General features: G+C 55.8%; 1 protein-coding gene across 1 annotated transcript; it reads left to right on the plus strand.

The window, feature by feature from the left end:
- Window positions 1–2,585: 2,585 nt before the first annotated feature.
- On the plus strand, window positions 2,586–6,416 carry LOC149369560 (uncharacterized). The gene is made up of 2 exons (XM_089575909.1): window positions 2,586–3,508; window positions 6,386–6,416. The coding sequence occupies exons 1-2, from the start codon at window positions 2,586–2,588 to the stop codon at window positions 6,414–6,416; spliced, it is 954 nt and encodes a 317-aa protein (XP_089432035.1).
- The last annotated feature ends 4,951 nt before the right edge of the window (window positions 6,417–11,367 follow it).

Raw genomic sequence — 11,367 nt, forward strand, 5'->3', positions numbered from 1 at the left:
GGGACTGGTGTCCGGGCTTTGCCGAGTTGGAGCCGCTATCGGTGTCAGTGACCGATGGGGAAGACTTGGGCCTAGTGGAGGACGTGAACCGGTATTCGCAGCTTCTGCTGCCTGTAGGGTGGGCACCTTTGCAGACGATACATGAGGCTTGGCACGTGGGCGGTTGGCCAGCTGGAGGAGGGTCATGGGATGCGTCACAGCGTCGGCAGGTTGGTTGTCGCGGGTGGGGGCACACATCCGCCCTGTGGCCTAGCTTCCGGCAGTTGAAGCATGCCTCCGGACGGCTTTTGTAGGGGAACACTTCAAAAGTGAAGCCGAGATACCTCACGTAGCGGGGTAGCTTGGCATTAGCGATAGTCACCACGAAATGTCGTGTGCGGCCCATGCGGCGTGCGGTGACTACGGGGAGATCGGGGTTTCGAGCTTTGAGCTCAGCGAGGATCTCAGCGTCGGTCTCGTGACTGTAGGCTCTGTATATGATTCCTCGCACGGAGTCATCGGGGGCTGGGGCGTACGTGGCTACCAGGATGGCGTTGGAGTCAATGGTTAAAGTTTGTATTTTAGCATACAGGAACGCCCGTTCTTTGTCCGGTGTGCTTATGGTGACAGTGTTGTTTGTGGGGTGGATGCGGACTTGGTCGGCGGTGATTGCAAGGCGGGCGTCGATCTTGGCGGCGTTGAGGTCGACGGTACCGGCCAATTTGGCCGGGCCGACTGCGTTGAGGTCGACGGTACCTTGCTGTCGGAAGACGATTTTGTAGTCCTCTGTAGGCAGGCGAGGTTGGGTGGTGGCCGGCGGCATTGCCGGTGGTGGCGGGCGTCTGTAGCGGCGTTGCATTTCGAGCGCCGTCCAAGTGCCATCGGCCAGCTCCGCGGCGGTAACATCCGTGCCGGTGACTGTGTTCTGCATCTTTAAATGCAGGGAAGCGCCGTCGTGGCGAAGCGAGCGTCGCCGCCGCAGGTGGGAGCAGAGCACGCACTAGGCGTGCTGAGCCGTTAGGCCTAGCTCCCGCGGTCGGGCGTGGCCGCAAATCGGCCGTAAAGTTGAAGACACTTGCCTGAAAGTGTTTAAAAGTCCCACAGGTGACGCCAGATGGGTGGCGGGCCGTCCTGTGAAAAATTGGTGGCTGTAAATAGCCGGAATCTGGTGAAATCGCCGGAAAATCGCAGACCGCGTATAATATGCGTCCGCTCGCTGCGAGCGCAGTCGGCGTTCCGACATAGCGTTGTAGACAGCGTTTATTTGGAGGGAAGTAAAGGTGCCTTACCAACTCTGTCGTTTAGTAGACAACTCCATAGCACTTTAAGTTAATTCCGGCGTTCATTGATGTGTTCTGATACAGACAGAGCTTTAGACTGCGTTGATTTAGAGGAAAGGAAAGGCGCCTTACTAACTCTGTGGTTTAGTGGACACCTCAATAACACTTTAAGCTAATTCCTGCCTTCACTGATGCGCTCTGACACAGACAGCTTTGTAGACTGCGTTGATTTGGAGGAAAGGAAAGGCGCCTTACTAACTCTGTGGTTTAGTGGACACCTCAATAACACTTTAAGCTAATTCCTGCCTTCACTGATGCGCTCTGACACAGACAGCTTTGTAGACTGCGTTGATTTGGAGGAAAGGAAACGCGCCTTACTAACTCTGCGGTTTAGTGGACACCTCATAGCACTTTAAGCTAATTCCGGCGTTCAATGCAGCACAGAGGCTTTCGCCTTTCACAACTGTATTCGCTAAACTTGCTCGTAATTTGCTTTCGCAACCTTCCGGGCTTAACCAAGGTAAGCCTTTGACAATTTTTATTGCGAAGCAATACTACTTTAGCTACCACCTCAGCCCGTTCCAGCGCGAGGCGGTGGTAGGCACCACTTGACCTTTCGCATGACCTTTGGCATGACGTCATGCAATCTGTGCAACAACGGGGCCCCATCTCGTGCCGTCGCAGCGTGAGGCTGGTAGGCACCAACGGCGGCCTAACTCCCGCTCCTCTCACCAGGGTTGCCGCGCACGGAGTGACGTCATACCATCTGTGTAAAAAAAAAAACGGGGCCCCATCTCGCGCCGTCGCAGCGCGAGGCTGGTAGACACCAACGCCGGTTCGCTCTTCTCGTCAAACCTGTCAGATGCCGCTTCAAGCAAGCAAGACACTTCAGCAGAATGCAAAGAGGAAGCATCAGCGAGCTACGGAGACGGCAGAAGAACGAGAAGAACGACTTTCCAAGCGGCGTTCTCAATATGCAGCCCGACGAAAACGGTCAACGTTTTCGGTAGAAACAACGTCAGAACCTATCGTATTGCTTCGCAATTACCAGGCTTATTAACCAAGCTAAGCCACAGCCATTTTCTTTTTTTAATACGTCTTTTGTGATGAAGAAGAAGTGCCCGCGCGCCAGCGGGACTGCTCTCGGCGAGCACGCGCTTCCTGTTGGTGCCGTTGGAACCAGTGCCTGTCGGTGAACGCCGTTCCGCGCTTTGTGCTTTGTGTCGAGCTGTGCTTTGTGCGTTGTACCCGAAAAACCCATTACAAGTGGTGAAGGTGGACTCTGATCCCGTCCTGGAGCTAAGAAACGGCACCGTTACCACCCAAATGCCGAGAAACACATCCCCGCCGCCGTCATCGGTTCCGCCAGCACCTGTTATCTGCGCTGGCATGCCTCGGCAGCGAGACCCAGCTGTCTTCAGCGGCACAGGTGACAGTGATGTCGAAGATTGGCTGGCGTCCTACGAGCGGGTAAGCACGCACAACCGCTGGGACGATACCATGAAGCTTAACAACGTTATTTTCTACCTTGCTGACGTCGCCAACCTGTGGTTCCGCAACCATGAAGCAGACATAACCACCTGGTCGACTTTCAAAACGAGCTTTGCCGAGGTATTTGGCCGTCCTGGCGTGCGCAAGCTCCGCGCTGAGCAGCGCTTGCGTGAGCGGTCGCAGCAGCCAGGTGAGACGTTCACCAGCTACGTGGAAGACGTCGTAGACCTGTGCAAGCGCGTCAATTCTGAGATGACTGAAGCCGATAAGATCCAGCACATTATGAAAGGCATCGACGAGGACGCCTTTCAGATGCTTCTTGCCAGGCAGCCGGACACCGTTGCCTCCGTCATCAGCTTGTGCCAGAGCTACGAAGAGCTGCGCAAGGAACGCGTCCTCGCTCGTCGCCCTATGCGGCAGGCCGAGGTACTATCTGCGGATGCCATGGTCGCTGGAGAACCCCAGTTCATACAAGAGGTGAAGCGGTTTATCCGTGAAGAAGTTGCACGTCAACTCGCGCTCGTGCATGCGCCCCCAGCTCCGTCACCAGCACTTCCACCGGCCTTTCAGCAGACCATCCAGGCACAGGTCGCAGACGCCCTGCAGATCGCGTATGCCGTGCCACCAGTCCTCCAGCAGGCAGTGGCTGCCCCGCTTACCTACGCCGCCGTCCTGTCCCGCCCGGCTCCTCATACCACGGGCAATTTCTCCGACGCCACAGCAGCTCCGCCGCCCTTGGCACCACGACCTGTCCGGCCGTATCGGGTTCCCGCCCCACCATCGTTGCCGCACATGGCGTCGGCCCCCCTCCCCTACGGTCGCCCATGGCGCACTCGGGACAACAGGCCCATTTGTTTTGCCTGTGGCATTGCCGGACATGTCGCGTGTTTTTTCGTTTTTTTCGTCACTCGATCTGAGATCTGGTTATTGGCAAATACCCATGGCCGACGATGATCGCGCAAAAACAGCATTCGTCACGCCTGATGGGTTATATGAGTTTAACGTCATGCTATTTGGGCTTTGCAATGCCCCTGCTACATTCGAAAGAATGATGGACAATGTCCTGCGGGGCCTACGCTGGAAGACGTGCCTCTGCTACCTTGACGACGTCGTCGTGTTTTCGGCCGACTTTTCGACGCATCTGACTCGCCTGCGCCAAGTGCTCACTTGTCTCACCACCGCAGGGCTGCAATTAAATTTGAAAAAGTGCCATTTCGGAGCTCGCCAACTGACCATCCTCGGTCACGTCGTCTCTAAACACGGCATCCTTCCGGATCCCGCAAAACTTCGTGCGGTCGCCGAATTTCCAAAGCCGTCCACGCCCAAAGAACTGCGGAGTTTCATCGGTCTATGCTCATATTTTCGCCGCTTCATCCGGAATTTCGCCACCATCATTTCACCTTTGACGCGACTTCAAGCCCTAAATTCCTTGTCGTCGTGGTGCTCCAAATGTGATGATGCTTTCGCTACAATGCGCCGGCTCCTTACTTCACCACCCATACTTCGCCATTACGACCCGGACGCTCCGACCGAGGTCCACACGGATGCTAGTGGCATTGGCATTGGTGCTGTGCTGGCACAACGGAAGCCTGGGTTTCATGAATATGTCGTCGCCTATGCCAGCCGCACACTTTCTAAAGCCGAGATCAATTACTCCGTGTCCGAAAAAGAATGTTTGGCCATTTTGTGGGCAATAACCAAATTTCGACCATATCTCTACGGCCGCCCCTTCGACGTAGTCACCGACCACCATGCTTTATGCTGGCTGTCGTCCTTGAAGGATCCATCCGGCCGACTTGGTCGTTGGGCACTGCGACTTCAGGAGTACGACATTCGAGTCACCTACCGTTCCGGACGCAAGCACTCTGACGCCGATGCCCTCTCCCGCTCACCGCTACTTGCCAACGATGCGACAATCTCTAGCATTGACCCCGTGCTCTCTTCGCTACGCCCTCCAAACATGCATCTGGAGCAGCGCAAAGACGCCTGGATAACCTCTCTCGTGCACCTCCTCTCCGGCCGCACTACGTCAGCGCCTTCCCGCTCGCTTCGACGTCAAGCCCGCCATTTCACTTTGCAAGACGGCCTTCTTTATCGCCGGAATTACATGCCAGATGGTCGAAAATGGCTGCTTGTCATACCTCGCCATTTACGTGCTGAAGTCTGCGCATCTTTTCATGCCGAACCCCAGAACGCCCATGCTGGTCTCTTAAAAACATACACGCGCCTTCGGCACCGGTACTACTGGCGCGGCATGTATACCTTTCTACGAAAGTATATTCGCTCATGCCTTGACTGCCAACGCCGCAAGTCACCACCGCAGCGCCTTTCCGGGCCATTCCAGCCTTTACCTTGTCCTGCCCGTCCGTTTGATCGTGTGGGCATCGACCTTTATGGGCCTCTGCCGCCTTCTACTTCTGGTCACCGCTGGATTGTCGTCGCTGTCGACCATCTTACGCGCTATGCCGAGACGTCCGCTCTTTCGACGGCTACAGCCAGAGAAGTCGCTTTCTTCATTCTTCGCAACCTCGTTCTTCGCCACGGTGCTCCCCGCGAGGTTCTGAGCGATCGCGGCCGCGTGTTTTTATCCGACGTTGTTCAGGCGCTTCTACAAGAATGTCGCGTAGTTCACAGAACAAGCACGGCGTACCATCCTCAGACGAACGGGCTGACCGAAAGGTTTAATCGGACGCTCGGTGACATGCTCACTATGTATGTCACTCCCGACCACTCTAACTGGGACCTCGTACTCCCATTTGTGACGTACGCCTACAATACCGCCGTCCAGTCTACTACAGGGTTTTCGCCATTCTTCCTCCTTTATGGACGCGAACCTACCTGCTTGATTGACACCATTCTCCCCTACCATCCTGACGCATCTGACTGCTCGCCTGCTTCTGAAATCGCCAAGTACGCCGAAGAACGCCGCCAACTAGCCCGATCCCTCACGTCTGACGACCAACATCGTCAGAAATAACGGCGTGATTCTGGTCAACCCTTTGCCCACCTACCCGCCGGCTCCCTTGTTTGGCTCTGGGTCCCTTCTGGTCCTCCTGGCCTGTCGTCCAAGTTCCTCACCAAATATCACGGCCCCTACCGTGTTGTCTGTCAGAGTTCCCCCGTGAACTACGTTGTGGAACCTTTGACACCCTCCTCTGACCACCGCCGCCGTGGCCGTGAAACCGTTCACATCAGCCGCCTCAAGCCCTACCACGAACCCGTGATGTGTACCACGCCGTGAGTAGCAAGGATGGCTCCTCCTTCGCCGGGGGCCATTGTGATGAAGAAGAAGTGCCCGCGCGCCAGCGGGACTGCTCTCGGCGAGCACGCGCTTCCTGTTGGTGCCGTTGGAACCAGTGCCTGTCGGTGAACGCCGTTCCGCGCTTTGTGCTTTGTGTCGAGCTGTGCTTTGTGCGTTGTACCCGAAAAACCCATTACACTTTATTCTTATTTATATTGGGATGTGCCTAGGACGCTGCGATGGAAGGAGACGGGTATTATGAAGAAAATGGGCAAGGCTGCCTCCGTTTTAATAATGCGAAAGCATTATACGGCGAAGTTATTCCGGTGCCGTCCACTACGGCCCCTCTTTATTTCTTCCTTCTTTCATTCCCCCCTTTATTCATTCCTTGCAGCGTGGTTCGTTGTGTCCACCGAGATATGTGAGACAGTTAATGCGTCATTTTCCTGTCCTAAAAACCAGTTTTCAATTTTTCTCCATAAGCACAAAAGCCGGGGTCCACCATCTATAGCGCGAAATTCGGTTTGGTTTTGGTTTTATGGGGTTTAACATCCCAAAGCGACTAAGGCTATGAGAGACGCCGTAGTGGAGGGCTCCAGAAATTTCGACCACCTGGGGTTCTTTAACGTGCACTGACATCGCACAGTACACGGGCCTTGAATTTCTCCTCCAAAGAAACTCAGCCGCCGCGGCCGGGATCGAACCCGCATCTTTCGGGCCAGCAGCCGAGCACCATAGCCACTGAGCCACCGCGGCGGCCACGAAATTCGGAGGATGTCAGAACGCCGTTGTACGATGTCACACCTGGAAGTGAGGATGTATAGCCATGATTAATGAAACGTAACTATGACCTATGAAAGTCATGACTCGTAGTCGTTCTCAGACGCATCATGACTCAGCGGTTTAGAAGTAATGTAATGCAGGGTGTATAGGGTTTGTACAAATTAAGCGTAGTCATGACGCGCAGTCATAGTCATGACTCAATCATTCTGCTATGTAGCATGACTCATCAATTTACAAGTGACGTAATGTAAGGTGCATAAAGCTTGTACAAACATTAGGCATGGTCACCCTTAGCAGTCATATTCATGACTGATATTCATTCTGCAACGTAGCATGACTCAGTAATTAAACGCTTTCGCACTCACACGTAGCAGCCTTAAGTATCTTTGCCCCTAACCTCCGCCTTGCACCCATTCCACGCAACATGTCCGCCCACACACACGCAGGCCGCCGCCAGGCATACGCATACAACCACAAGTCATCCTTGGACGCTGCGGCGGTGGCTTACACAGACGCCTGTCTCGCGGAAACCGCGGGCTCCACAGCAGCCTTCTTCCTCCACCCTTCCCTCTCTACTACCAGCACTCACACAATCGGCCCACACACCTCCCCATCCATTGTCTTTTCTGCCCGGGATACATCACGCTCTTCATGCGGATGGTATTACAATCTGGGCCACGCAAGGTAACCTGGGCCACATGGAGTCCTGCCTGCAAGCAGCGGCGACCCTAGTCGACGACTACGCGGCTTACTGCGGACTCCAGTGCGCCCCAGCTAAATCAGAATTTGTGCACATATGTCCCTCCCCTCGGGACACAACACCGCTTCGCATCAGTCTCCCCTCGGGACCGATCCGGGAGGCCGAGATCCGCGTCCTTGGCCTCTTCATACACCACCAACGCAGAGTCGACACCACCCTAGCCAAACTTCGCAAGGTGGGAGACCAGGTGGGCCGCATGGTCCGCCGGGTCTCCAACAAGCGGGGCGGATTACGAAGCAAGGATGCACTGCGGCTTGACCATGCTATCGTAACGAGTAGAATCCTCTACTCAACTCCCTACTTGCACCTGCGCAAACACGATGATGACCAACTGGAGGTCATCCTGCGGAAAGTCATCAAGCGGGCTCTCGATCTCCCGGTCACCATCCTTTGATGGCACCTGCCAGTTCTGTGGGGAGGTGGCTGACACCTTCCACATGGTTTGGGCGTGTCAATCCAACCCATCTATCCCCCCCAACCCCAACCCCACCAGAGAGGACTAGGAGGCGGCCCTGCTCGGCTGTCAGGACCTAAAGACCCAAAAGGCCTTGGTTCACCGGACGCGGGCGGCGTTGCTTGATAATGGGGCCCCGGAATAGGGGCTCCACCTAGTATTGTTAGGGGAAAGGGCCAATAGGGCCTACCCCAATCACCTCTCTGTAAATATTTATTGCGTTATAAATGTTTTTCACCACCACCACCCGGTCACCACGTCCAACCAGAGGCTTGTGGACTTGGGAGTGGTGAACACATTTCGGGAGCTTCGAGAAGCCCACTTAGTCAACCAATACACGCGTCTTGCACAGACCACGTCCAGTCGCCGCCTCTTGGACCGGCTACACATCAAACATGACTACCACATTGAGGAAAGGAAGAGAGTGCCAGAACCCTGGAGACGCGCCCTCCGGGTCCGACCCCTTCCCCGCAACATGTCCAGAGAAGACCATAGCGGTCGTCGCCAGGCGCGCGCGGAAGCGTTGGCGCGATACTATGGTAACCAAGAACACGTGTATTACGTGGACGTTGCTGGCCCACACCACGGGAGGTGTTACACGGCCGCAGTCGTACACAACACAAACACAGTTAACGGGCTCACTTTCAAAGCCTACAACGCAACACACGCGGAGGAGATTGCCATTGCTCTGGCTCTCACGAATCCCAAGTCAAAACACATCATCACCGACTCGCGAGGGGCCTGTCGGAACTACGAGTTGGGCTGGGCTCCCCCGCTTGCCTGCCGCATACTGGAATATAGCTGTCGATGCGAAGATCCAACTCCACGCAACCTGATTTGGGCCCCCGGTCACCAGGGACTCCAGGGAAACGAACAGGCCGATCAGGCCGCCCGCGCACTCTCTCCCCGGGCTATCTCCCTGTCCTTGATAGGGTACTCCCAATCAGACAATCTGGCCGTTACATTCAAACAAATCACCGATTACTACAAGGAGGAGCACCGGCGCTACCCGGCCCCTTGTAAGGGTCTGGATCGCGCTGACGAGCGTCACGGTGCTCGACCAGGGGTATTTTACACGGACGCGGCAGGTCCACACCATGGGGGTTGGTACGCGGCTGCCGTTGTCCACCAAAACAACCCAGTTCAGGGCCTCACCTTCCGTGCCCCCAACATTACATTCGCGGAGGAAGTTGCTATCGCACTTGCAGCTGCGGATCCAGCGTCCCGAGTCATTATCACCGACTCAAGAGAAGCTTGCCGCAATTTTGAACAGGGCCAAATTCCAGATCGTGCTTTCCAAATTTTACACAGTTGTGAGTACCGGGATTTCCCAACCCGGCGCACCATCATCTGGGCCCCAGCACATGCGGGGATAGAGGGAAATAAGGTAGCGGACACTACCGCCCGCGCGCTTAACCACCGGGCATCGCCTCTCTCGCCGCCTGATCCGGCTACTGATTTTAATCCGGCTATTAATTTTCGGGAGATCTCTCTCCTGTATCAAAACGCTCACGGCCGATACCCACCCCCCTGTAAAGGCCTCAATAAGGCGGAGGAGTGTTGGCTACTTCGCCTCTACACCAACACGGTACTGTGCCCGGCAGTGCTCAAATATTTCAATTCCGCCTTTTCGGGCGAGTGTCCACACTGTGGGGAAGTGTTTGCGGACACGTATCACATGGTGTGGGCATGCCCTGCCAATCCTGCTTTCCCACCCCACCCCCACCCCACCCCCACCCCACCCGAGAGGACTGGGAGGCTGCCCTGCTCGGCTGCTCAACTCTCCAGGACCAACGAGCCCTGGTGACAAGAGCCCGGGCCGCCGCGGAGGCCACAGGGGTCCCGGACTAGGGATCCCTCCTAGTGATTGTGAGGGCCGGGCCCTTCAGGCACGGTCCAAGCAATACCTCTGTATATAGTATAAATAAATGTTTTACACCACCACCACCGCCGCCTCCTCATCAAAACTCTTACTAACACTGTACTGTGCCCGGCGGTGCTTAAACATTTCAATACACCCTTTGATGGCGCGTGCCAGTTCTGTGGGGAGGTGGCTGACACCTTCCACATGGTTTGGGCGTGTCAATCAAACCTATCTATCCCCCCCTACCCCAACCCCACCAGAGAGGACTGGGAGGCGGCCCTGCTCGGCTCTCAAGACCTAAAGAGCCAAAAGGCTTTGGTTCAACGGACGCGGGCGGCGGTGCTTGCCAATGGGGCACCGGAATACGGGCTCCACCCAGTATCGCAAAGGGAAAGGGTCAATAGGGTTGTGGTGTTCGCGGGTCCCGGCAAGTAAGAAGCGATAGAACACTGCGTAGTACTTTATTGGGCAACAGCTGAGATGCGTTCTCCCGCGGCACTCATGCAGGTGCTCGCTTTTGTAGAGCCACGCCTGACGTCACTTGGCGCGTCATCACGCGTCTCACTCGGTCCACACGAAACGCCGGCACGCGTCTCACGCGGCTCGCACAGAACGCCGGCCCGCGTCTCGCTCACCTCGCACGGAACGCCGGCCCGCGTCTCGCTCACCTCGCACGGAACGCCGGCACGCGTCAAGGGTCCTACCCCAATCACCTTTCTGTAAAAAAACTTAATTTCCCATAAATGTTTTTCACCACCACCACCACGCTCGCCCTAGAAATACGCGGGATCGCCGATGCCATCACACACTTTGCCACCCTACCCCCCGCCCCCGATACGTTGTCTATACAGACTCGCAGGCAGCTCTGCGTGCCTTCCATGAAAGAGCCCTCCCTTTCACTACCCGATCGGCGTTAGATGCTGCCCTCTTAGCATTAAGCCCACGACCGGTGACCCTTCGGTGGAACCCTGGTCACATGGGTATCCCTGCCAATGAGCTGGCTCACCAGCTTGCCTGAGAAACTATACGCCGGGCGCCGGGGATCCCATGGACGAGCCCACCGACGGAGCACGCGGTCAGGGCTTACAGACACACTGCCGACGAATACTACACGCAGCAAAAATTGGACTTAGCTGATTTACTACCACCACACCCATCCTTATCAATCCGTGAAGCTCGCATTCTTCGCCGTATACAGTTTAATCTCCTACGTACACCAGCCAAACTTTATCTGTACCGGCACACTTCCACACATGAGTGCCCAAACTGTCCACACACATATGCAGACATAGAACACTGCCTTACACGGTGCCACGCAGCCTTCCAGTCCCCCGCCTATCCCTTCCCGCCACCCCCACTGTGGCCCATCTGGCTTGCCTCCCGGGACCTGAACCTGCAAAGCGTTCTCGTCACCTTGGCCCAGGACCTATTGAACGCCTAACGTAAAGGCAGTTAATAAAAAGTGTCACACCACCACACCACTTGCTGAATATTTAACGGACGGCCTAGAGGCAG

This window comes from Amblyomma mixtum, chromosome 1 (assembly GCF_055824585.1).
Source record: "Amblyomma mixtum isolate Tamu chromosome 1, ASM5582458v1, whole genome shotgun sequence".
Classification (NCBI taxonomy): Eukaryota; Metazoa; Arthropoda; class Arachnida; order Ixodida; family Ixodidae; genus Amblyomma; species Amblyomma mixtum.

Coding starts and splice junctions, on each gene's coding strand:
- LOC149369560 (XM_089575909.1), top strand. CDS start 2,586: ATGCCGAGAAACACATCCCCGCCGCCGTCATCGGTTCCGCCAGCACCT. Junction 3,509..6,385: donor GCACCACGACCTGTCCGGCC/GTATCGGGTTCC, acceptor CATTCCTTGCAG/CGTGGTTCGTTGTGTCCACC.